The sequence below is a fragment of the Pagrus major genome, chromosome 16 (genome assembly GCF_040436345.1).
Source record: "Pagrus major chromosome 16, Pma_NU_1.0".
Classification (NCBI taxonomy): Eukaryota; Metazoa; Chordata; class Actinopteri; order Spariformes; family Sparidae; genus Pagrus; species Pagrus major.
Genome location: NC_133230.1, coordinates 5,321,403 through 5,349,079, shown reverse-complemented (window position 1 = coordinate 5,349,079; position 27,677 = coordinate 5,321,403). Strand labels below are relative to the sequence as shown.

General features: G+C 40.9%; 2 protein-coding genes across 4 annotated transcripts in view; one reads left to right on the top strand and one right to left on the bottom strand.

The window, feature by feature from the left end:
* Nucleotides 1-39: 39 nt before the first annotated feature.
* Nucleotides 40-27,677, bottom strand: ahi1 (Abelson helper integration site 1). 3 transcript variants are annotated; one of them, XM_073482908.1, is made up of 29 exons: nt 27,595-27,677; nt 26,675-26,886; nt 9,994-10,066; nt 9,390-9,511; nt 8,934-9,264; nt 8,578-8,806; nt 8,389-8,477; nt 8,116-8,302; nt 7,586-7,778; nt 7,410-7,505; nt 7,138-7,323; nt 6,869-7,021; nt 6,207-6,339; nt 5,889-6,012; nt 5,386-5,615; nt 5,137-5,243; nt 4,916-5,034; nt 4,472-4,602; nt 4,233-4,373; nt 3,947-4,149; nt 3,826-3,871; nt 3,631-3,683; nt 3,073-3,190; nt 2,706-2,761; nt 2,474-2,539; nt 2,218-2,380; nt 2,050-2,126; nt 1,252-1,340; nt 40-565 (listed from the first exon to the last, which is right to left on the bottom strand). In XM_073482908.1, the coding sequence occupies exons 3-29, from the start codon at nt 10,001-10,003 to the stop codon at nt 415-417; spliced, it is 3,603 nt and encodes a 1,200-aa protein (XP_073339009.1). In that variant the 5' UTR covers nt 10,004-10,066; nt 26,675-26,886; nt 27,595-27,677; the 3' UTR covers nt 40-414. The 3 variants fall into 3 exon arrangements, with proteins under 3 accessions (XP_073339009.1, XP_073339007.1, XP_073339008.1); XM_073482906.1 differs by lacking the exon at nt 9,994-10,066; XM_073482907.1 differs by lacking the exon at nt 9,994-10,066 and having other exon boundaries at nt 2,050-2,123.
* The window catches only part of LOC141010098 (M1-specific T cell receptor beta chain-like), a 30,658-nt gene continuing 29,666 nt past the window's right edge, over nt 26,686-27,677 (top strand). Inside the window, exon 1 of the mRNA XM_073482912.1 lies at nt 26,686-26,734. Coding sequence (XP_073339013.1) covers nt 26,686-26,734 — 49 coding nt within the window. The remainder of the gene's footprint in view (nt 26,735-27,677) is intronic.

The window sequence follows — 27,677 nt, the reverse complement described above, 5'->3', positions numbered from 1 at the left end:
GAGACTTTACATGATGTATAGAAAGATAAAAACAAAACATTTAGAAATGAACACATTTTACTTTTACAGTTGTGAAAACGTGTCACATACAAACTTCAATCTCTTACAGGCTAAGAAAATATTACAGAAATGTTGTTTTCTATATCATCTGTAAAAATGTACATATTCAATTTGTGCTTACATCAATCAATATTTACATTTAACATACAAAATAAACTCCTAGAAGACATTTTTTCATTTACAAATTATACCATTTCATTAGTCAATCTGTATTAAATACAATACAGCATATGAACATACCGACTGTTAAATATAAAAAACTCCTGCAAAGTTTATCGTCGTTACAAAAATGTATTTCATATAAATAAAAGAATGAAGAGCACACGAGTTGAAACAAATCATGTGACCGTGGGTTTATGTTTCAGGCTCAAAGGCACCGTTAGTCCGGCCTGTCGGTCTCTTCGGGAGAGGTCTGTCTGTTGATCTGCCTCTCCTCCTGCTCGACTCTGAGGCATCTGAAAATGAAGCCCCTCCCGACTTTTTCACCTTCTTTTTCCTTCTCGCTCTGTGGGGAAAAAAACATGGTTCACCATCAGCATTCATTAGTTCTAAACCATAGAAGAGTCAGTCATAAACCCTTTGTAATCTTGCTATTCTTACTGAAAAACAACACATGGGACCTCATGCAGTGATAAGGAGGATTTACTCCACTTCAGTAGCACCTACATACTCTAAACTGTCCAGTTTTATTCCTATCTATGTTCTGAAGTTTTTTACAGAGGGGTGTGTTCATATCCCCAGGTAAAGGTGGCATGTGGAAAAAAGACCCAGCTGATGGAGGAGGCAAAGAAGGCGAAGAGGTGAGAGTGATGGGAATTGAGGTTAAACAAGAGTGAATGGACAGGCATTCACTAGATGGAGAGCGCTCAGGTGCTGTGTCAAAGTCTGTTCCCTTGCTGTTTCTTCTTACCAGCAGGATTTGAGACAGATCAAAACCAGCATTCTTTCTGCTCGATCAGTAAGTAATAAAACCTGCCTACTTATTAATACAACCTTTTTTATCCTGCCATTTCAAAGCACTGAGATCAGATTTTCTAGGTCAAATTGGGATTGTTTTTTGGTCTGGACAGTAGCCAGGATGCTTGCTGTAGCCATGTTGCTAACACCATCTTTGCAATAGCACCAACAGTAATACCACAGGAAATCACTAGGAGGAGGGAAAGATGAAAAGTAGTCTAGTTCCTCTTTTACCTTGCATCAGTCAACTCAGGGTCGGTGTCAGAGAGGGTCGGCTCAGAAAGAAACATAAGCTCCCCCGAAGAACTGACCGCAGCAGACACCTTGTAAAAGTCGGGAAGGAGAAAAAAATGGAACAGAACTTCTCTATGAGAAGACAGGAAAGGAATCGTACCTTACAGATATTGTACGACAGACCACAACCATCATGCGTTTTTAAAACATGAAATCATTCTCCCTCACCCACACTGAAGGCTAATTAGTGGCTCATGACTTATCTTAGTTTTACCAGAAAATAATAGAGGATGGAAGTCGTAATTGTCACAATGTCAGCTGTTTGGAACATACTGAACATTTACAGAGCTATAAATACTGACACACTGCTATGTCTTTCACAATCCTTCTTTTATTCAGGACATGACAAAGTCTCAACCGCAGATGATCTTCCTGAGGTGACTTGAGGTGATGCATGCGTGCACAAAAGATGCTGTGTATTATGTACAATAAAAGAAAATTGGGAAGACGACAGCAGTTTGCAGGCATTTTTGTTTGGCATTTAATCTGTAGCTCACATCAATTCAAGCTGACCACTGGTAAATACCATCAGACCTTTAAAAGCCACCATTCAGACCTTCAGAGGGTGTTTTTACGGCCAACAGAAAGACGGTATCACCATGAAGTATCACTTTCACCAAATAGAAACAGAGAACACCACAGACACTAATCCAGCCACATCCTTTGACTCCTTTTAGCCGAAAAGGAAACTGAAAAAGTTATGATTCACAAGACAGATGCCAGTTTCACTCTTCTTACCCTGCTTGGTGTTGACCTCTCCACAGTCCCCTCAGACAAGGCTGTGTTAGACTGACTCGCCTCTTCATTGAAATCTACTACAATAAAAAAAAAAACTTTTTAGTTTTAGAAGTTTTATACATTAAATACATGAATCAAAACCATCAAAGGAAAATATAATCCACTTACTCTGATCTGCTACATGAGAAGCCAGAAAATATCCCTGCTGCCCATTGGCCAGACGCCCGAACCACCATGACTCATTGTCTTTGTACAGCACTTGGATGACATCACCGCGGCGTACGGTCAGTTCATCCGCTCGATTCGCTTTGTAGTTAAAGAGCGAGACAACCTAAAAGAGGAACACAGAGGTGGAGGGACTGAATACGAGGAGGGGGGGGGGAGACTGCATGTGACCGAGCTCACAGCCTCAGTGGATACTCACGACTTGTTGAACAGGAGGAGAGTCTGTTTCCACGCGGAGGCCTGAGGGAAGGGAGTCAGGCAGAGTCTGAGGGAGAAGAGGAACTTTAGTTTAATCCTGGAGTAGCCATTTAAATGGATGTATGCTTTGTGGCAGACCCTATTAGCAGTTGACTGATTCAGTTAGAGAAACATTCCTAAAGCAAAGGTCCAGAACATCATATATCCTCCAGTTGCCCCTTTATCAGCCTTACCGACTGCTTGTAAGATGAAGCTCCTCTCAGACGTTGACCGACTGGACTGAACCCACCTGAAACAACAAGACAAAGAACAATGAATATTTTATCTTGAACTGTATCACGAGACAGTGACTTGTGTTTACAGAGATCACTTACGGACACATGTGAACATCACAAGCGGTCCATCTTTCTCTCTGTGTATGGTGTACATGCTTCAAGAGACTCTACACCGAAATGCTAGAAGCATTTGGTCACCACATGCTATACCTTGTGCAGCAATAATCTTAGAAAATATTTGACCTCACAGTATCAGGGAGCTGTAGTTAAACCATTCATTGGTCAAAGACACGTAACAGTGCGATTAACTGTACAAGCCACTCACGGTTTTGGGTGCTAAGAGCCGCCTGGGGGATAAGCTGCTCCGCCAGAGAACCAGACAGCTGCAGCTTGGAGTGCGGCGACAAGAGAGACGGAGGAGGTAACGAAGCGTTTAATCCCGTCTTAAAAGAAAAAGCTGGACGTGAGTTGCATACCACTTTGGTTTATTTTAAAAACGGCAGTCATGTAATGACTACTTTCTGTTTGGTGAAGACCTTCACGGGCTTCCTAATGCAATTTTTGTGTTAAGTGCTTCATGTACAGTGCAGAAGCCAATTTAAGGTCATGATTAAATTGAAGGCAGGATAACCTGAAAAACAAAAAGCACTTCTGTAATGCTGTGCTTAACAAATAATTAATTATTAAAACACAGTCTACAGACTTATTTTTGTGGCATTTCCTTCCTCAGCACTCGAGGAAATCCAAAAACAAGCTGGTTAACAGATTAGAGAACAAATTCAGTGTTGGCATGAAGAGCCCGACAGGTCACATCACCATCTATGACCTGAATAAAGACTGAGTATACAAAGGTGTGTTTAAGGAGGACTGATCAAACACTCACTGTGCCAGAATCTAATGTCAGACTCCTCCCTGTGTGAGTAATCCCCATTTTGTCTGCAAACCAAACACACAACAGACAGATTGTTTAGTGTGTAAATAAAGAGACAGCGTGAGATTAACGTGGGTTGGTCGAGATGTAATGCAGCACATTATGTTTGTTATGCTAAACTGTACAAAGGATAAAAACATACAGTACCCTGCTCATTCATGTATCCAGACGTTGAAAACCTTGGATGTGGTTCCTAAAAAGGACAGAATGTTTAATTTCTTTATTTCTATGTATACTCATGTTAAAGCAATAAAGGAGGAGTACTTACAAGTGCAGAGTCCAGCTGCTCCTTCACATACTGCATTTTCAGTGAAAGTCTTGTTGCTTGGGCAAACTGATCCAGGGCTGAAGTACCAGATGTGTCCTGTAACGCGGGGGGGTCAGGTGTTTGTCTGACGGTTCTGGTGTCCACAGACGCTGCTCTGCTGACAGTCGACGCTGCTTTTACATTGTGCAGCTCCAGCTGGGACACTGCGTGATACAGCATGACACAGTCTGAGCTAACACTGTGAGGTCTGAGCACATTGATGAACGATTCAGATGTTTTCACAAACCTTTGCGGTCGTACAGGTACACGTGGACGGGCTGGCTCTGACCGTAGGCGCAGAAAGCTACCATGTTTTCGTGGGGGTGGAATGCCACGCTGTGGAGAGCGGTGCGGTAACAGAGCTCCGAGTAGACTGCAACTTGGTCACCTGAGAAGACAACAAGGCTTACAGCTGGAGCAAATGCACAGAATACTGGGAGGAGACACCTGGCTTCTTTGTTACAGAAAAATAAACATGATTCCCACCTGTGTATGTGTTCCAGACATATGCCATCCCGTCCTCGCTGCCAGAGAAGAGGAAGTTCCCACATGGTGTGAAAGTGCTGTAGATGCGCTCTCTGTAGTTTATGGCTCCACTGTACTTCTTCACAGCCAGACTGAAAGGAGAAGATGAGTCACATGGTTTTATATAGTATCCTTTTTTCTCTCCTATTTGAGTTTTATTATGTGGAGCACCAAGAGCTGATTGCCATCTAGTTCTATTGTATTAAAGAGAAGGAACCCATCGCTAATGAGTTATCATGTACTCACAAAGGCTAAGATGCACCGATTCTCTCCAGTCATAACAAGTGACCGTGCCTTTTTTTCACACAGTGTAATTCAAATGGCCGTATAGCATAACATGAAGTCAGCAGCAAAAGTTACAGAAAGTTTCCTGTATTTACACATGGTGCTTCTTATTATATTTACATTCTCAAGTCCATCATCCTCAGGACGCTGCCCTTGGCATGGATGAGCAGGCACCGCCCATTCGGATGGAGCTGCAGCATGTTGATGGAGATACCTCTGAGGTCACTTTCCTCGATTTTCTGCAGAGAGAAAACATGCACAATTTCATATTTCTTCACGTTTCAAATTCTACTGTATGTGTATACATGCACGTCAAACATTCAAATTATTATCTCCTGTACCTTCTCTATGCACCAGCGCTGACATGGCTGATGCTGCCTGCCGTCATTAGTTTTAGTTTTCCACACAATGATGAGGCCTGTGTAGTCTGCAGAGAACATTCTTCTACCTAATTACACCAAAAGGAACATAAACTTCAATGAGCGACAAGTACAACACTCACAAGAAGTCAAGCCTAAGCCTAATAAACAGTGCACCACAGTTTGTTTAATCGTGGATGGTAACGCATAAATAATAAATATAATTCGTACCTTCAGAGTCAAAACAAATTGTGTTGATGAAACTGTTGTGACCCTCGAACTCCTGCAGCAGCTGGCCGTTCACATCATCGACATCAAGCCTCCACACTCGTATCACTGAGTCATAGCCCCCACTCACCACCAGGTTCTGGGCTGCGGGGTGGTACTGAGCACAGTACACAAAGGACGGATGAGGAAGCACCTTCTGGGCTGTTGTGAGAAGCCTCTCCACATTCCACTCTCTGAGGGAGGAGAGCAATAACAACTGAATAATGCAGACACTCCTTTGTGCGTCGAGGAATGTTCTTTAAATAATACTTTTGAGTCAGTGTGTCACCACTTAGCCCGAAACATGCTGTGTCACTGCTGACGTAAAGACACAGTGAGCCATTTACTACAAGGAGGACTTGCTCCCCCGAGAGGTGCTACAAAGAACAGCAATTCATTCACCAGCAGTGACAATAGACAATCGTACACTCGCTGCTTTTTTAAAAACATAACAAACAGAAACTTACCTGACAGTTCCATCAGAGGAGGCAGACAAAAGGCTCCGATCATCTCTGGACCAGCAGAGATCGTAGACTATTTTCAGATGGCCACGAAAGGCAGCCAGAGCTTTGCCAGAGGGAATCTCATACACTGAAACAATACGACAACAGATTATTTTTTGAGTAATTCATTTATATATTTTTTTGTATATGCTAGATGTCTCCTCCTGAGAGCCGTTCATGACTACAGCATATAAACAGCGAGTTAATGAGCTGTATATTTCTGCTGAGGTGTCAAGAGGCACATCAGCAGGGGCAGTTTTACACAGATGAGGTGTTGCTTACCTACAACAGGGAAAGTGTCTCTGTCAGCACACGCTGCAGCCAGTAATGTCCCAGCATGAGAGAAGAGCACTGTGAAGCAGCCCATCTGACCACCGCGGAATGACAGCATGAGCTTGTTTGGAATCTGACAGGCCTTTAACAGAAAGAGTCTGGTGATGCTCATGCAATCATGTTTCAGTCTGGGTCAAAAAAATACGGACATTTCATATTCATACCTTCCCCGACAATATTTCTTAAATGTGATTGAAGTACTTCTGCTTTGAGATGCTAACTAAGCTCCATGGATGCCAAATAAAGTGTATTTGTGTTTACCTGCCCCTAAGTATTTAATCAGAGTATAACTTTTTGGCATGTATAAGTGGTTCCACCCACAGTGAAGTGTCTAATCTTACAGTAACATGACAGAAGACGAAGAATAACTTTATTGAGGAAATACAATTTTTAAGATGGACCCACAATGTGTCCTAGAATGAATATCTGAATTTCTGGTTTGTTGGATTCCAGCTTCATTCATCTTGTTTGAGCAAATCGTGGTTTCCTTAATTTTTTAAAGATCTCCAGCCACCGCCACATTTCTGTCCCTCCCAGAAGCAGCGTCACCTATTGTTACCCCCACACGAGGCGTCTGTTATAATCAAATAAAAATTCTGAATTCCCCCAACCTGTCCAGGCAGCCTGCTCCATCTCAAGACTGGCGGCTTGCTGTCTAGCGGCTGTGACAGGCTTCTCTTGGTGACTTCATTCTGCAGTTCACTGTAGGAGGTGCTTCCCCTCTCCTCCTGTAAAGCCATCATGGACCGAATACTGGGGTCCACCTGCAGAACAAAAACCATTAGAGCTTCAACATATTACTGAATCTAGTGTGTGACACAGAAGTATCCATTACAAAGATAAATAAATCATTACAGCTTTAAAGCAGCAACTAACTCACATGCTCAGGGAGTTTAATTCCTTTCACCGTGACATAAAGGGTGGATGCGTATTTGTTTCGGGGGAACTTCCTCCACCACTCGACCACCTCAATTGTTTTAGGTTGTCTTTTTGCCCGAGGTGGAGGGCAGAAGAGCTGGAGGCGAACTTTCCTGTCGATATTCAGCACACTATTCGCGCCAACAACCTAAAAGATGCAGGAAATAAGTATTAAAAAGAGCAATTTAAACAAATTCAGACTTTCTTTCTGATTGACCAAACCAAATATAGTACCTTGAGAAATGCCCATGCAATCTTTCTAAATCCTCGCTCGTGCTTGTCAACATCAACTTTGGCTTTTGCTTCTTCCATGGTCATGAAGTCCAGGATCTTACAGAAACGTTTAAATAAACAGTTACTCCCAACTACATTAAAATTGGCCAAATGTGACTTAATGAAGTGTCTCTTACTTCAAAGAAGAGCAGAACTCTGGGGCTTTCATCGTTTTGCTCAACAAAATAACCAAAGCGTTCATTGAAGATGATCTGTTCCTGCCACTCGGGGATGATCGATTTGTTCTTCTTGAAGTCAAAAGGTTGAGTCATGATGGGAAGAATGTGGTCCACGTTCTCTTTCTCATAAAACGAGGAGACAGGCCGATGGCTATGAAAAACAAAGACAGACATTTCATTTCAAAGCAAAAGTATAAAAATACTGAAACTGAAGCCACACAGTTGGGAAGTTACTAGAATGTATTGTGTCCACTCAAAGGTTTTACCACCTTCTTCTGCCTTTGAAATCAGACGTTACAATAACTGTAGACCACTCCTTGATTTATCTAACATGAATAACTGTGGGCCAGATGTTACAATTAAGCATCAAAAGAGAGAATGTACCCAGAAATTGAAACACAACACTAATACGAATGTGTAAGCACAATATAAAAGTGTAATTAAAAAGTGAACTGCAGTAATGTAGGTGCCACTGTGCCCATTCTCACCAGTCTTCTTTCTTCACATACTGTCCAGTGATTTCATCCACAACATGGATCTTCACCATGGGGTGTGAGATGAGCAGGTTGTTCTTGAGGCGATCTGTTCTGTGGACGTACACTCCCAGCACGAGGCTGTCATCGAATGTTGGCTTCTGTGGAGCTTCTACATCAGTTTCACTCTTTTCTTCGACAACTGAAAAATGGGAAATTGAAATCATCATCATCATACATTATATTGACTTTGAAAGGGAACTTTGCTGACGACTAACATCCCGTTACCATGTTTCTTCTTCATCTTTTTCTTCTTTCCCTTGGATTCTGTTTCGTTTTCCACATCAGCATCCTGGTCAGCATCGTCATCATGATCCCTAGTGAACCAAAAAGTATAAAAATCTTCAAAATGCTGCTCAAAACTGTAGCCTGTAGCTTTATTACTCATTTAAAAATCATATTAGCAGAAATACACACCCAATTTCCGGCTCTGTGATTACAGATTTCAGCTTTTTCTTTTTCTTCTTCCCACCTTCATTATTTAGTGTAATTTTTTGGGAGACAACAGACTCTTCCTCAGACTTTGCCTTTGTCTTCTTTAAGGTCCTCTCCTCCTCCTGTGCGATCTGCTGCTGGTAATCATGCAGCAGCTTGTCCTCTGCGTCCTCCACTTGACGCTCTGCCTTGGCCTCTGTAGCTCCTTTGCCTTTACCAACACATTTCCAGACAAATGTTAAAGCTGAACAAAATACCCAGTACACTGTTTGCATGACAACTAGACTGACATACTGTAGGATGACAAGGGTGACAATGCAACAATAAATCCTTCTTACTTTTTCGCTTTGGTTCCTTTCCACCACCTACATCATCTGGCTGCAAAGCAATCTCAGACTTGGAAGTATCCACATCCTCCTGGATGTAACTCGAGATGTCCTCAGGTACAGGGGGAGAAGGAAGCTCCCTCTTACTCTTCTTCTTGCCTTTTGGAGTCCGAATCTCCTCTTGATTTTTACTGTTGTTGGCATTAACCTTTTCCACTGTTTCCCTCTCTCTTCGTTTATTTTTGGTGTAGCGAGGGCTGCCCTCTTCGGGGTTATATGTGTTCTGGAGGATGGTCTCGTCATCTTCCGTGTCCTTCTCAAGATTTTTCTTTAGATCCTGAAGCTAAAAGAAACAGGGGAAGAGGGAAGCAAAGAGATGTCAATATACAATATGTGTGGGTATTTCAACCTTAAACTGTACAGATCATTAAAGTTTGATATGATGTTTGCAGATATTAGAACACGTACTATTATCGTCTCCCGTGTTTCAGCCTTTTTCTTCTTCTTCACCTTTTTCTTCTCTGGCTCAGTGTATTTCTTGAACACTTCATTGAATCTTTCCCGGGTCTTTGCCCGGTCATCACTCTCACCTGTAAAAAGGTGAGACCGTCATTCATGGGCAAAACACAGAACATTTCATACGATCACTCAGAAGGGTCAATGATCAGCCGATCCGTGCTGCTGTGGTGAAGGGTAAATTTGCTTACATAATGCACTCCAGTACAATCCTGAGGTAGTTGTATTTCCATTTGATTTCTACTCCACCACATTTATTTACATACATACAAAACATGATCGACAAAGTAAAAGGTGTCTTTTTGCAGATTAAACCACCAAACAGCACATACAATACTGCTTATACTTACTTACTTACCATAATAATAATAATTCACTAATATGACATATTGTATGATAATATAAAACTCTGAAAAAGTATTCTGTATTGTAAGAACTATCACTTTTGATACTTAGAGTATTAACTAAGTAGTAACTTTTTATACTCCTGTACAGTTTTGTTATTGTAGGACTTTTACTTGCAATGTGTTATTACTAGCTACTTTCAGACACTCACCTGCTTGCATTGTCAGGCACCGTAATGTCTTTTAGTGCAAGAGGAGAGTAATCCAGGGAAGAAGGCTTTCATTCTGAAAATACCAAACATTGTTAAGGTTAACGTTGCACCATAAAATATCTACTACTGGCTCACACTTTGCTTTATTTTACCGTCAACAGTTGGTTTAGCAAACCACTATGTGTTTCATATGAATTAAGAAATTGAGATTAAAACACTGGAACAAAACTGCGTCGTATACGAGTGGATATCTGTTCAGCTGAGGCTAACACAATCGGAAAAGCAAACCTTTGTGAGAAGCTAGGCTGATAAGAGTTAGCTACGTTAGCTTGCTAGCGTTAGCTAACCTAAGCGGCATTGTTTACTTGGTCCAGACAGACTTAGCTTCTTCAACAAACAGTCTGAGCTTCGATATAAAGCAAATCCTACATACATGTGTCTATAAAGCCAGGTAGGGGTACGCTAAGGGTAAGCTAACTGCGTGTATTTCGCTGCAGTGATTATCCTCCAACTACACCAACGACGCTGAAACGGTTTCCAAGTCAACCACAACAAGCTCTAGCATGAGGGCGGGTCTTGTGACATTAAGCGACTCCTCATTGGTTGATGTGTACTTAAAATAACATTTTTAACCAATCATCAGCCGTTGTGTCGCCAATGGCGTGACGAAACTAATGATACCTTCATGTACTCCCCGGAATCTTTAGGTTTCATGTAGTTTGATGAAAGTCCATGTAGTTTTTTTTTTGTATTAATATTTTGGTTTATTTTTTATGATTATGAACTTCTCTTGTCCCCTGAAGGATTAGAAGAGTATGGTTAAGTTCAAGTAGTAGTGGACAAACAGTCAGTTTCCTCTTTTTCTCTCTTTACTACTGCCAGTCCAGATATATCATTCATATTTTGTCCATCACAATATATGCCACTCGGTCTTAAGCTTCTTAAGTTGTTGAATCTCTTGCCAGAAGAAAGAAGGAGTTAATTTGTTTGTAGGGTGGAGGTAGATCACACACTTGGGAGAGAAAGAAGGGGAAACTGCTAATTGTTGGCATTTAGTTGTATATATGTGCTGTACGTGCATGCATGCATACACACTCTTTCCGTCAACATGACTGGGGAGTGATGGACTGTAGGGGGACCTCTTGCACCACTTTTACTCCCATTTAAAGACTTGCATACAGAAGCCCAGCGGTTCACATCATACAATCCAGTGTCACTCCCACCTGCAGCTCTTTATATCCTTGTATCTGTTAGAGACTCTGGCAGTTTATTTAAACACAACATGGATATTCTCATCATTCATAACGGCCTCCTCAGATTATCAATCATTGTGCTGTGGACTACAGGTAATTTACAATTAAACCAACTGTGGAAAGTTTAAATAAACTGATTTTTGATCATGTTTTTCACTTGTTAAATGGACGTTATGTCAGAAAATAACATCCAAAAGTTGGTTGATTATAAAGATTTGTTTGTTTAATCCTTCATTGTTAATCACACAGGTCTAATATATGGGAATGATGTCAACCAGACTGACATGCTGTGGAAAGACGAGGGTGACAGTGCAGAAATTAAATGCAGCCACACGAAGGGTAACAGCTATTACCAGATGTACTGGTACAGACAGCTGCCAGGAGAAACAATGAAACAAATAGTGTTGGCCGTGGCAAACTCCAATCCTGTCTTTGAACCCAACTTCAACGAGGAGAAATTCTCAGTCACCAAACCTGACGCTGACAGAGGGACATTCACAGTGAAGAATCTGGAGCCAGGAGATAAAGGCTTGTATTTCTGTGCTGTGAGTAAACACAGTGATACAGACACATGAGAACGCTGAACAAAAACCTCAGTGCACTGTTGGCATGACTGTTACAGTTATCTCATGCACTGTAGGGGGACCTCGAGGACCACAAATGTACCAAGTTACTGTGATCAAACGGCTCGTATCATACTATATGACACTCCCACCTGCAACTCTTTGTCTCTGTAACTTCACTGGCAGTTACGTGTTTGACTCTGACTTTCTGAACATGGACATCACAAAACATGGTCTCTTCAGCTTGTTGTTATTTCTGCTCTGGATAAATGGTGACGTACAAAAAGATCAGTACACCGCATTATTGATTTGAATGTTGCTTATATATCTAATAAGCAAAGACTACAAAAACAGTAAATGTTCTGCTGTGTGCAAATTAAAATGTTCACCTCAGGTAATGTTAACTGTTTTTCACACAGGTCTGACTGATGGAAGTGAAGTTCACCAGACTGACATACTGTGGAAAGACAAGGGTGACAATGCAACAATGAACTGCAAACACACCAAGACTGTGGCCTATACCCAGATGTACTGGTACAGACAGCTTCCAGGAGAAACAATGAAACTTATAGTGTACACAACAACCAGCAAAAATGACTTTGGAAATTTCAGCGAGGAGAAATTCTCAGCCACCAAACCTGACACTTATACTGGGACATTCACAGTGAAGAATCTGGAGCCAGGAGATAAAGGCTTGTACTTCTGTGCTGTGAGTGAACACAGTGATACAGACACATGAGAGCGCTGAACAAAAACCTCAGTGCTCAGGAGTTTCTCTAAATCAAATACTGCACAAGCTTGAGAAAGATATGTAACTCAGGAGGAGACCAGTGCACAGAATAATTAGACCCTCCCACAAACTGCAGCAGAGTAGACAGATCACTCACTTGGGAGAGAAAGAAGGGGAAACTGCTAATTGTTGGCATTTAGTTGTATATATGTGCTGTACGTGCATGCATGCATACACACTCTTTCCATCAACATGACTGGGGAGTGATGGACTGTAGGGGGACCTCTTGCACCACTTTTACTCCCATTTAAAGACTAGCACACAGAAGCCCAGCGGTTCACATCATACAATCCAGTGTCACTCCCACCTGCAGCTCTTTATATCCTTGTATCTGTTAGAGACTCTGGCAGTTTATTTAAACACAACATGGATATTACCATCATTCATAACGGCCTCCTCAGATTATCAATCATTGTGCTGTGGACTACAGGTAATTTACAATACAATCAACTGTGGAAAGTTTAAAAAAACTGATTTTTGATCATGTTTTTCACTTGTTAAATGGACGTTATGTCAGAAAATAACATCCAAAAGTTGGTTGATTATAAAGCTTTGTTTGTTTAATCCTTCATTGTTAATCACACAGGTCTAATATATGGGAATGATGTCAACCAGACTGACATGCTGTGGAAAGACGAGGGTGACAGTGCAGAAATTAAATGCAGCCACACGAAGGGTGGTCAATATTACCAGATGTACTGGTACAGACAGCTGCCAGGAGAAACAATGAAACAAATAGTGTTGACCGTGGCAAACACCAATCCTGTCTTCGAACCCAACTTCAGTGGGGAGAAATTCTCAGTCACCAAACCTGACGCTGACAGAGGGACATTCACAGTGAAGAATCTGGTACCAGGAGATAAAGGCTTGTATTTCTGTGCTGTGAGTCAACACAGTGATACAGACACATGAGAACGCTGAACAAAAACCTCAGTGCACTGTTGGCATGACTGTTACAGTTATCTCATGCACTGTAGGGGGACCTCGAGGACCACAAATGTACCAAGTTACTGTGATCAAACGGCTCGTATCATACTATATGACACTCCCACCTGCAGCTCTTTGTCTCTGTAACTTCACTGGCAGTTATGTGTTCGACTATGACTTTCTGAACATGGACATCACAAAACATGGTCTCTCCAGCGTGCTACTACTTCTGCTCTCAATGAAAGGTGAAGTACAAATGCACCAGTACACTGGCGTATTGACTTAAATTTTCAAGGGATAATAAGCAAAAAGTCAAAAAACAATAAATGTTCTTCTGTATGCAAATTGAAATGTTCACCTCAGGTATTGTTAACTGTTTTTCACACAGGTCTGACTGATGGAAGTGAAGTTCACCAGGCTGACATACTGTGGAAAGACAAGGGTGACAGTGCAGAAATAAGCTGCAGCCACACGAAGGGTGCTGGCTATTTCCAAATGTACTGGTACAGACAGCTTCCAGGAGAAACAATGAAACAAATAGTGTTCACTACGGAAAACACCCAACCTAGCTTTGAACCCAACTTCAGCGAGGAGAAATTCTCAGTCACCAAACCTGACGCTGACAGTGGGACATTCACAGTGAAGAATCTGGTACCAGGAGATAAAGGCTTGTATTTCTGTGCTGTGAGTCAACACAGTGATACAGACACATGAGAAGACTGAACAAAAACCTCAGTGCACTGTTGGCATGACTGTTACAGTTATCTCATGCACTGTAGGGGGACCTCGAGGACCACAAATGTACCCAGTTACTGTGATCAAACGGCTCGTATCATACTATATGACACTCCCACCTGCAGCTCTTTGTCTCTGTAACTTCACTGGCAGTTATGTGTTCGACTCTGACTTTCTGAACATGGACATCACAAAACATGGTCTCTTCAGCTTGTTGTTATTTCTGCTCTGGATAAATGGTGACGTACAAAAAGATCAATACACTGCATTATTGACTTGAATGTTGCTCAGAGATCTAACAAGCAAAGACTACAAAACAGTAAAGGTTCTGTGTGCAAATTAAAATGTTCACCTCAGGTATTGTTAACTGTTTTTCACACAGGTCTGACTGATGGAAATTATGTCAAACAGGCTGACATACTGTGGAAAGACAAGGGTAGCAGTGCAATGATAAACTGCAGTCACACCAAGACTGCAGGCTATACCCAGATGTACTGGTACAGACAGCTTCCAGGAGAAACAATGAAACTTATAGTGTACACAACACTTGGCAAAGATAATCATGACTTTGGAAATTTCAGTGAAGAGAAATTCTCAGCCACCAAACCTGACTCTTACACCGGGACATTCACAGTGAAGAATCTGGTACCAGAAGATAAAGGCTTGTACTTCTGTGCTGTGAGTGAACACAGTGATACAGACACATGAGAACGCTGAACAAAAACCTCAGTGCTCAGGAGTTTCTATAAATGTTGTGACAACACAGTCATTAAAACACATACACGTTATGTAAAATCCAGTTTTTAAGACCTTTTAAAGCGTCATAATAAAGGTTGTCAAAAGTATTGACCATTGATTTAATGACAGTTAATTATTCAAGACAAATAGGCATGATGGGCCCCAACCTGTAAGTTAAATTTGAAATTGTGATTAGCATTTTTCTCCTTTTTTTTGATGATTAAAACCTAAACGATTAACCGTGAAAATAAATGGCTTAAGTGATAATGAATTAAATATTCGAAAAGCTCGAGAAAGATATGCAACTCAGAAGGAGACCAGTGCACAGAATAATTTGAAACTCCCACAAACGCAGCACTGAACTAATTATAAGACAAAGTTTTTGTACATTTTATCTGCAAAATGGAAAAACTACTTTTAGACTCTATTAGTGAGTACAGTATTTTTCACATCAGCAGGGGGAAACAAAACTCAACAAATGAAATGAGCATGACAACCTTCACATCCATTGACTACAATATCAAGATAACACTCCTCCCGCCCTGCTGATGAAGCTGAAGTAATGATGTAGACCCCTCTCTGACACCTCCCTGTTCATTGTACTCTAACAGTGATGCAACGTAGGTGCAGGGAAGAAAATCTGCATGCTGTTAACATGATCTTCACTGTCTTTATATTTAGTTTTCTTCATCTTCCAGGAGGTAAAGGTGAGAACACATAATATTCCAGAAAGAGTAGGACGTTGAACAGTTCATGATTTCTGTATTTCAAATCCCGTCTGCTTCTTCCACAGGTGCCTCCAACAGCAAAAGTGTCACCCAAAATCCACCTTTCATCATAAAGAGACCTGGTGAATCTGTCGTCGGTGGGATCAGCTGTTCACACAAAATACAAAATTATGACGTTATTCTCTGGTACAAACAAGATGAACACAAAGCTCTAAAGCTGCTGGGATTCGTGAATGTGAACTCCCCGTACCCCGAGAACGACGTGAAGGGAAAAATCAGCTTCAATGGAGACGGCCGTGAACAATCCAACTTCTCCATTTCTGATCTGGCATTAACTGACAGTGGGGTGTATTTCTGTGCTGCCAGTAGGCACAGTGCTGCAGATCCCCCTCATGCCAATACAAAAACTCTCCTATATGTTCAGGCTCTTGAGCACCTGCAGCCAGACTTCATCTAAAGCAGCCTTTGAAGACTGTTTTGACTCCGGTTTGACCTCATCTGACACGGCACTCTCTGTGACACTGTATGAAATAAAGCTTGTTTAAGCAGTTTACTGCAATCTGATGTGGTTGTGACGTTTTCTCATAAACAGCAGGATTTCCGTTCTGAAAAGTAAAGCCAGTGCCGAAGCGCTTTAAACCTGCGTTCTTTCTAATGGCCAGCTGTATGTAAGCTTATGAGAAAATGACCCTACTTCTCACTTGATTTATTACCTCAGTAAACAGTTTTCTTTTGAGTTTATGGTCTTAATCTCTAGTTTCAAGTCTTCAACGAAGCATGATGTTCATTTACTAAATAATGGTCCAATTTAGAGTAAAATAGACGATAAAGCAAGTCTGTTTTTGAGATCTGCACATCGAAAAATGTCATTGCTACTGATCTTAAAGCACAGATAATCTACAGGGTAGTGATGAGCTGTAGGGGGACCTCCAACACCGCTTATATTTGTACATAGCAGTTTGCAAGATCACATCACATAATGCAGTGACACTCCCACCTGCAGCTCTTCATGTCGTTGTAGCTTTACGAGACTCTGACAGTTTCTGATTGAGAGAACATGGACGTTCTCATCATTACACGAGGCCTCTTCAGATTATCAGTCGTTTTGCTGTGGATTACAGGTAATTACAATAAAATCAACTGTGGATCATTAAAATGAATTATGTTTATATTTCAGGTTGGGTTCAGGTTGTTCTGTGGTGACCTTTACTGCTTTACACACAGGTCTAACTGATGGAAACTTTGTGACCCAGACTGACATGCTGTGGAAAGACGAGGGTGACAGTGCAGAAATGAAATGCAGCCAGACGAAGGGTACCAGCTATTACCAGATGTACTGGTACAGACAGCTGCCTGGAGAAACAATGAAACTAATAGTGTTCACAACAACTGCCAGAAAAAATCACGACTTCGGAAATTTCAGCGAGGAGAAATTCTCAGCCACCAAACCTGACGCTAATACTGGGACATTCACAGTGAAGAATCTGGAGCCAGGAGATAAAGGCTTGTATTTCTGTGCTGTGAGTAAACACAGTGATACAGATGCACTCAATAGCTGTACAAAAACTGTTACCTCAGATACTCCGGGTTACACTTCGATTCATCATGTGGGTTTTCATACAGCAGCTGACAGAATCAGAGAACGGCACAGAAGATACCGACACTCCCACCTGCATCTCTTTACATCTCTGCAACTACACTGACAGCTGAGACTCTCACCTTCAGAACATGGACGTGCTCAAACATGACCTCCTCATGTTTTTTTTATGGCTGTTTTGGATAAAAGGTAAAGTAGAGGAAAATATTACTTCATCACAATCTATAATTATTTCAGGAAAGACAGAACACAACGTGTTCAGCTCTATAAAAGTCTGCGTATGTCTCATGTATACAGGTTTGACTGATGGGAGTGATGTCACCCAGACCTCCATACTGTGGAAAAACAAAGGTGACAATGCAACAATACACTGCAGCCACACAAAGGGCGAGCTTCACTACGAGATGTACTGGTACAGACAGCTGCCAGGGGAAACAATGAAACTAGTGGTGTTCACAATACTCGGGACCGAAGATCACAACTTTGGAGATTTCAGCAAAGAGAAATTCTCGGCCACCAAAGCTGACGCTCACAGTGGGACGTTCACAGTCAAGAACCTGGTGCCAGAAGACAAAGGCTTGTATTTCTGTTCGGTGCGTCAGGGACCACAGAGGAACAGTTAACTTTAAACACTGCTCCAAAACCTCCGTGCTAGAGCCTGTATTTATACTGTATTACAAGACTAACAGTTACTGATTTATATGCCAACATCTTATGATTGTTTAAAAACTAAAAATGTAATGGTTGATATCTTTTGTAAGCATCATTTAACATTTAAATTTATGATATTTAGCTTCTTCTGACTAAAACATATGGACCATTATAACTGAAAAACCATTATAACTGATGAAAAAGAGGCATGTATGGATCTATGTCAATGTAACATTAATAGGGCCTCAAGTACGGTTATTTTCTATGTCAGTTAATCTACTTATATTCTCGATTAGTCGACTAACGTACAAACAAATGTCAAAAAATGAAAAAATGTCCATCACAGTTTCTCTGAGCGAAAGACATTCCTATTTAAAACAAAGAACAACAGATATGTTCGGTATTCATGCTTGAAAAATTACTCAAACAATTAATTAATTATCAAAATAGCTGCAGATGAACTTTCTGTCGATCGACTAGGCTTCATTAAAACCAAATTGGACGTTGCAGTGATTAGCATGGGGCTGTGCAGAGGCATTTTCTTCATCAAGGACTCAGGTCAACGACTTAAAGATGGCTCTGCTTTAAAAAGCGCAATGTGAATAAAGAGTATTGCTTAATTTGTTAATTCATTAAGTTCCTAAATGTGTCTGTGGCATATACAGAAAATACAGCCATTGTTTAATCATCAATTACATTGCTAATGTCTGTGAAACACTGAAGATGACTCTGATTATCTGCTCAGCAGGAGAGAGCTACTGTTTTAGATACATAATATATATAGAGAAATTATTTATAGGTCCAACTTCACATAACCTTCACTTACTGTCTCCTGCAGGGGGAGACAAACCTCAGCAAATGAAACAGTTAAATCCTTCCACTTCCTTGGATTACAAAGCTTATAAAGCTGTGATGAAGATAACTGACACCTCCCCTGTTTGTTGTGTTGTAACAGTGATGTGCTCTGGAGCTGCAAGGAGCTGGAAGGAAAGCTGAGAGAGTTTCACATTTAAACTTCTTTACAACGATGCTTCTGGTCTTCATATTCTGTTGCCTTCATCTGCCGGGGAATAAGGGTGAGTATTTATAACAGAGTAAAACAATGTGCAGCCCAATTTTCTTTTTTTTTTGTATTTAAAAAAGCATCTGTTCTTTTCCACAGGTGCCTCCGACACCAAAAGTGTCCTCCAAACACCTCCTTTCATCATTAGATCAGACGGTGAATCTGTTGTCAGTGGGATCAGATGTTCACACAAGATACAGAATTATGATCGTATTCTCTGGTACAAACAAGACGAACATAAAACTCTGAAGCTCCTGGGAATACTGAATGTAGATTTTGTAAATATCGAGGATGACGTGATAGGAAAAATCTACTTCAACGGACATGGCAGTGAAACATCGAGCCTCACTATTTCTGTTCTGGCGTTAAACGACAGTGGTGTGTATTTCTGTGCTGCCAGTAGACACAGTGCTGCAGATTCCCCTCATGTCAGTACAAAAACCCTCCTTTATCTATGTAGCTCTTCTTCTGACTAACAGAATAAATAAAGCATCTAACCTTCACTTTCTGTCTCCTGCAGGGGGAGACAAACCTCAGCAAATGAAACAGTAAAATCCTTCCACTTTGGATTACAAAGCTTATAAAGCTGTGATGAAGATAACTGACACCTCCCCTGTTTGTTGTGTTGTAACAGTGATGTGCTCTGGAGCTGCAAGGAGCTGGAAGGAAAGCTGAGAGAGTTTCACATTTAAACTTCTTTACAATGATGCTTCTGGTCTTCATATTCTGCTGCCTTCATCTGCCGGGGAATAAGGGTGAGTATTTATAACAGAGTAAAACAATGTGCAGCTCATTTTTTATTTTTTTGTGTTTGAAAAAGCATCTGTTCTTTTCCACAGGTGCCTCCGACACCAAAAGTGTCCTCCAAACACCTCCTTTCATCATTAAAACAGACGGCGAATCTGTTGTCGGTGGGATCAAATGTTCACACAAAATACAGAATTATGATCGTATTCTCTGGTACAAACAAGACGAACATAAAACTCTGAAGCTCCTGGGATTACTGAACGTACATTTTGTAAACATCGAGGATGATGTGAAAGGAAAAATCAACTTTGACGGACATGGCAGTGAAAAATCAAGCCTTTCCATTTCTGATCTGGCGTTAAACGACAGTGGTGTGTATTTCTGTGCTGCCAGTAGACACAGTGCTGCAGATTCCCCTCATGTCAGTACAAAAACCCTCCTTTATCTGTCAGCCATACAAACAAGACGTTTAGACTCATGAGCACCTGCAGCTTTGAAGATTTTATCAACCGTTTCAACTCGGTTTTGACCCCGTCTGAGGTCGAGCTGTAGGCCCACAGTTCAACAACACATAGTGTCTGTAATACTTGGATGTGCAGAGTGAAATATTTGGGATTAATGGTCTAATCTAAAGCTCCTGTGCTTGCAGTGTAAACACCAACACTCTCCTGGTGCTCCTGACTGCTAGCTGCGCCGCTAACTGAGCTAACTAGCTAATGGCAGCCACAGCTGACAGCAGCTATTCCTCCAGTAATAAGCTGCCTCGTATTTGTTTTTGAGTATGAATTCAACAGGTAGCTAATTTTCACATTTTGCGCCTTTAATTGCTAACTTTTTTGATAATCAGTTAACCATTTTGAGTAATTTTTCAAGATAAAAAGTCAAAATTCTCAGATTCCAGCTTCTTGGATGTGAATATTTTCTGGTTTCTTTGCTCCTCTGTGAACAAACAAATGTAATATCTTTGATTTGGGATGAAACAGGACATTTGAGGCCGTCATCTTTGGCTTTGGGAAACACTGATCGATATTTTTCACCACTTTTTAGTATTTTATAGACCAAACAATTAACTAATTAAATCGAGAAAACAATTGACAAATTGATCAACAATTACTTTTTCATTAGTTGCACCTCTAGTACAGATTTAAATTGTGCATCACATCATAAAATCTGTCGACCTCGTCCATGTCAGTGTTACTGATCTGAATAAATGTGACGTGATAAAGGTGACGTTCATGACAGTAATGAAATGTAGGCGGGCCTACAGAACCGCTCATACACCCATTTACAGTTAGACCAACAATCTATATGCAGTTACACACCTGCGACTCTGGCATAACATGGATGTTATCATCAAACAAGACCTCCTCATACTGTCAGTCTTTTTGCTGTGGACTACAGGTAATTTACAATAAAATTAAATGTTATACTTCTGCATTATTGTTTCATGTTTTTACTCTCATTTTAATTGATTGAATGGTTTCAGATTAATCCAACATTTACTGTTATACACACAGGTCTGACTGATGGAAGTAATGTCACCCAGACACCCATATTGTGGAAAAACGAGGGTGAAAATGCAACAATAAACTGCAGACACACAATGGATCAAAACCATTACTATATGTACTGGTACAGACAGCTGCCAGGAGAAACAATTACACTAATAGTGTTCACATCACTTGGCTCAAATAATGACTTTGGAGATTTCAGCAAGGAGAAATTCTCAGTCACCAAACCTGACGCTAACAGAGGGACATTCACAGTGAAGAATCTGGAGCCAGGAGATAAAGGCTTGTATTTCTGTGCTGCAAGTGAACACAGTGGTGCAGACACATGAGAGCGCTGAACAAAAACCTCAGTGCTCCGAAACTCTATCTGTACAGTAGGGGGACCTCAAGGACCACAAGTACTCCCACTTACACTGTGATTCACTGACTGAATAAACACATTTTCTCTCTCATCTCTCACATGTGGTTATCAGACAAAGACAAAGACATGTACATAATGGAGGCAGGATATTTTACAGCTTAACAATAAACATTATCATCCAAAATGATATCAGTGCACTGAAACAACAAACTTTACTTGGACAATTAAAATAATAAATAAACAAACCACATTTTTCTTATTAAGTGCCAATACAGATATTTCAACGATGGGCCAGAATTGGCCAATAATTGATGCGTCTGTCGGGCTCAATTATGAACAATCAAATGTCGTTTGCCTTAATGGTAATACTAATGGTCAGGACAAAAACTTCTTCGCAAAAACAAACATGACAATAAAATGCATGCTTCCTCTAGAATCCAGTCGCCATGTCAGCTAAGTATGTTTCTGCAAAACCAAAGATAAATTCAAACTTAGCGTTTCTTTATGTTGCAACTTAACGCTTGTTCAGGTTAAATTTTCTATTTCTCACACTGTGCTTATGCTCTGCTTAGGTTTAGGCACAAAAAACACTCTGTTATGGTTAGGAAAACATTATGGTTTGGCTTAAAATTCTTGTTTTGGTCGCCACAAAAAGACTTGAAATGTCAACTGGTCTCCACTGGGCTTTAGTTAAGGTTTGAGGGTTCATGTCAGGTCTTTGTTATTTTGTTTCTGAACGTAAGGTGGCAGTACAGTACGTCTGTGGTGTGTAGTGACAGTTCATGAGGAGGAGAATTCATTAAGAAACCCCCCAACTAAAAAAAAAATGGTTCCTGATGGGAGGGTTACCAGCAGTAGGAGTGTGAATAGAAGAGCTCCACATACAGAGATGAATACACAGAACCAAAAACACAGATGTTCTTGGATGTAGTCATGAAACACATGATGATCACTGTCCTCTGTATGGCCCTTATCCAAAGAGAACATTGGATAATACCATTTTAACCAATTACAGACCCATCTCAAATCTTCCCTTTATAGCCAAGATCGTTGAGAAAGTGGTTTTTAATCAACTCAGCAACTTCTTGAACTCCAGTGGACTCTTCGACAAATTTCAATCAGGCTTCCGACCTCACCACAGTACAGAAACAGCTCTTATTAGAGTGTTAAATTACATAAGGCTGAACACTGACTCAGGCAAGGTGTCAGTTCTGGTCATGTTGGATCTCAGTGCTGCGTTTGACACTGTGGATCACAGTATACTGCTGGACAGGTTGGAAACCTGGGCAGGACTCAGCGGGACAGTCCTAAAATGGTTCAGGTCCTACTTAGAGGAACGGAGTTATTTTGTGACCATTGGTAGTTACCAATCCGATCGAGTGGCTATGACGTGTGGAGTTCCTCAGGGGTCAGTCCTTGGACCCCTTCTGTTTAACCTGTATATGCTGCCTTTGGGTCAAATTCTACAGAACTCAAATGTCAACTATCATAGTTATGCAGATGACACACAGATATATCTTGCACTGTCTCCAGATGACTGCAGTCCAATAGAGTCATTATGTCACTGTTTAGAGCAAGTCAAAAATTGGATGAGCCAAAATTTCCTTCAGTTAAATCAAGAAAAAACTGAGATCATTGTTTTTGGAAATAAAGAGAAGAGGGTTGCTGTCAGTAAACATCTTGAGTCACTGTCTCTAGAAACTAAAGACCAAGTCCGAAACCTTGGCGTGCTGATAGACTCAGATCTGACCTTCAACAGCCATATCAAATCAGTCACCAAATCAGCCTTTTATCAACTTAAGAACATATCCAGAATTAAGGGTTTTATGTCCCATACTGATCAGGAGAAGCTGATTCATGCTTTTATCTCCAGTAGACTAGACTACTGTAACGGTCTTCTGACTGGTCTCCCCCAAAAAAGCATCAAACAGCTGCAGCTCATTCAGAACGCTGCAGCTCGAGTTTTAACCAGAACAAAGAGATCAGATCACATCACCCCGGTTCTTAAGACCTTACACTGGCTCCCAGTCAGCTACAGAATAGATTTTAAAGTTCTGCTACTGGTTTACAAATCACTGAATGGTTTAGGTCCAGAATACATGAATGACATGTTAGTAGAGTACAAACCCAGTAGAGCTCTGAGATCTACTGACTCAGGTCAGATAGTGGAGCTCAGAGTTCAGACCAGACATGGTGAAGCAGCATTTAGCTGCTATGCTGCACACAAGTGGAACAAACTACCAGCAGAACTGAGATCAGCCCCAACTGTAAGCACTTTTAAATCCAGGTTAAAAACATTTCTCTTTTCACGTGCTTATAGCTGAGAACTTAAAACTTTATCTATTTTCTTTTATTTTACTTTTATTTGCTCTTGCTTTTAACTCTGTTTTCAGTGTTTTGTTTGTTTGTTTTTTTTTTCTGTCTTATGCTTCCTTTTTTATGTAAAGCACATTGAGTTGCTGTGACTTTGGTTTTCTATTATTGTGAATAGTAATTTTTGCTGGATTTCTATTGATCATTGTGATAGTTGGGCGACTCGGACCAATTCAGGGCAGAGTAATACCGGGTTCTGGGAACGTCGGAGCTAATAGGAAAAAAAGGTGTTTTTTCCTATTAAGCTGTTTTACCGCTGGATTGGGGGCCAACTCAGGGCCGAGTGGAACCAAGTGGAGACAAGGGGTCTCTTAAGGTTATTACCGCTGGTTGGCTGCTTTTTCAGAATTTGTAGCGTAAACAAACTGAATTCGCGGTGACGACCGGGTCTTAAGGATAATTATAAAGTGCACTGGAATGAGTGACAAGTAGAACAATGGGAGGTAAATCCAGCAGGAAACCTATTCTATTTTAGCATACTTTCCTATTTCTTAACTTGTTTTAATGTTTTGTTTTAATGTTTTTTATTTCTTAACTTGTTTTAATGTTTTGTTTTAATGTTTTTTTAAATGCTTTTACTGTAATTGTATGCACCTGTAAAGCACTTTGAGTTGCCTTGTGTCTGAATTGTGCTATACAAATAAACTTGCCTTGCCTTGCCTGCCTAATGTCATGCTGGTTTCAGGTAACGAAAGTTTTCACAATTATTGTCAGACTGCTGATGAGGACTGGCCCTCGTACCTCACGACTGTATATTGTGCGTTTTTGATGATTTTCCAACAGGTTCCTCTCTCAGCGACCAAGTCCACCAGACTCCACCTGATATATACATCAACAAACGAGGAGAAACAACCACAATAAAGTGTTCACACAGTATTGACAGCTACGATCGAATCCTCTGGTACAAGCAAACGGACGATGGACAACTGCTGTTTCTGGGATACATGTTAGCAAACTTTCCGAACCCGGAGCCTGGACTTGGTGTGAAGATAGAAGGAAGTGCAAACAAAGGCCAGACCTGCACATTAACGACTGAGAAACTGAACAGCAGTGCAGTTTACTATTGTGCTGCTAGATTACACAGTGCTACATATCACTGCTCCTTAATACAAAAACCTCCTCATCACAAATGTTTTCATCTCCATAGAACAGCACACAGCGGCTCACACCTGTGTTCCTTCATCAGGATATCATGAGTCAGATCTTTGGTCTCAACCAGGAGCGCGTCAGAGATGGTTAATGGCACCACCCACCTCATGACTTGGGAGGGTTTATTAAAAACAAAAAGGAAATACTCAGTATGTCTGTTTCATTCATTGCAACGACAAACTGCTGGTGATGATCTTAATTTGACTGAGTGAGAAACAAACAAAATGATAATTCATTCAGTCATTTGCATTTGCATGGCTTTAAACTCTATTCTGGTGTCAGGTAATGTCTTCAAAGCTGTTTTTAAGCCTGTGTATAGCCAGTCTCATGCATGTATACTGCTGCTATTTCAGCTGTTTTTTGCTAATTGTATATTGTGTAAGCTTTGGCCTTTTTAATATACTGTACACACATCCTCCTTTCCATATACTATTGTACGGTATTGTTCTGAACATTCAATATTATCATTATCATACATTATTTGTTCAGTTTTCTGTTGTCCTCGTCACCTGCTATAAGTCTGTTTCTGTGTAGTATAGTGAGAAAAAGCGTGAACCACCGACTCTGATTCTCTTGTATTTTAATGTCATTACGTTTTTTCAATTAACCAGCGTCTATTTTTCAACAGGTTCCTCCCAAGTCCACCAGATTCCAGCTGAAATGTACCAAAATGTTCGAGAAGAAGCCAAAGTGACATGTTCACACAATATTCAAAACTATGATCGATTCTTCTGGTACAAGCAAGCAGACAAACAACTTCAGTTCCTGGGATACATGCATTATAGCAAGGCATATCCAGAGGATGGAGCGGGTGTGAAGATGGACGGGGGTGCAGACAAAGGTCAAAACTGCACACTGACAGTTGAAGAACTCAAACTGAACAGCAGTGCAGTTTACTTCTGTGCTGCTAGTTACCACAGTGCTACACATCACTGATCCCCAGTACAAAAACCTCCTCTTCACATTGTTATCTCTTTACAGCTCACAGCCTCTTGCACCTGTACCTAGAATATCTTTAATCCGGCCTTTATACTGAACCAGAGCTCTGTAGTGGTAGTTGCAATGATGGATATAATGTTAAAGCAACGACAATTTCATCTTAAACTGTCCCTACAGTTCATGTGTAGCATTTCTGAGGATGTGCACAACCACAACTCCAAACGGACACAAGATAAACGAGGCAGCCATCATGCACGCACAAACACGTTCTTAAAAGCAAGCATACCTCTAACCTTAAGGGCAACTTGACTTTTTTTGGGGGGTGTAGGGTGCTAGCTCGGAGGTTGTTGTTGTTTCCTGTAGCAACAGAGATTTTGAAAAGACTATGACGTTAAGAGGAGGAGGAAACACTATGGCACCACCTACCTAATTATAGTAGGCTATAGGAGGGTTAACTCAAAGAGGAGGTTGGAAAAGATTTATACAACTGCTGATACACTGAAGAAACAGCAGCAACAAGATTATGATCTTATATTCAATAAAACCAAACACTCACCAGAACACAACATGATCATCTTATTCCTCTGCATCGCTTTTAACACAATTCTGGTCTCAGGTAACGTACAGCCTGGTTCCTACACTGCTGACATCTCAGCTGGTTTAATAGATTTCTTTAAATGTTTTTATGTTGTATTTTGTCTGATTGCTTTGCTGATCTTTTCAACAGGTTCCTCTCTCAGCGACCAAGTCCAGCAGACTCCACCTGACCTGTTCAGCAAACAAGGAGAAAGAGCCAAAATCAGCTGTTCGCACAGGATTAACTCTAAACAAATCCTCTGGTACAAGCAGACAAACAGAGAACTACATTTGTTGGGAAACATGTTAGTACGTCTTCCGACCACAGAGAAAGGACTGGATATAAAGTTGGAAGGAAGTGCAGACAAAGGCCAGAACTGCACATTAACAACTGAGAGACTGGAGCTGAACAGCAGTGCAGTTTACTTCTGTGCTGCTAGTTACCACAGTGTTACACTTCACTGATCCTCAGTACAAAAACCTCCCCGTCACATTGTTATCTCTTTACATCTCACAGCCTCTTGCACCTGTACCGAGAATATCTTCAATCTGGCCTTTAGAGTGAGCCAGAGCTCTGTAGTGGTAGTTGCAATGATAAGCAACAACAATTTCATCTTAAATTCCTTCACTGTCCCTACACGCAGATGGCAGAAAGGGAGGAGAATGCTGCCTGAGATAGGCACTGAATGGCTGAGTTATACCATCAGTCTACATCCACTGAGTCAGACTATGATGTTAAGAGGAGGAGGAAACACTATGGCACCACCTACCTAATTATAGTAGGCTATAGGAGGGTTAACTCAAAGAGGAGGTTGGAAAAGATTTATACAACTGCTGATACACTGAAGAAACAGCAGCAACAAGATTATGATCTTATATTCAATAAAACCAAACACTCACCAGAACACAACATGATCATCTTATTCCTCAGCATCACCTTTAACACAATTCTAGTCTCAGGTAACATACAGCCTGGTTCCTAC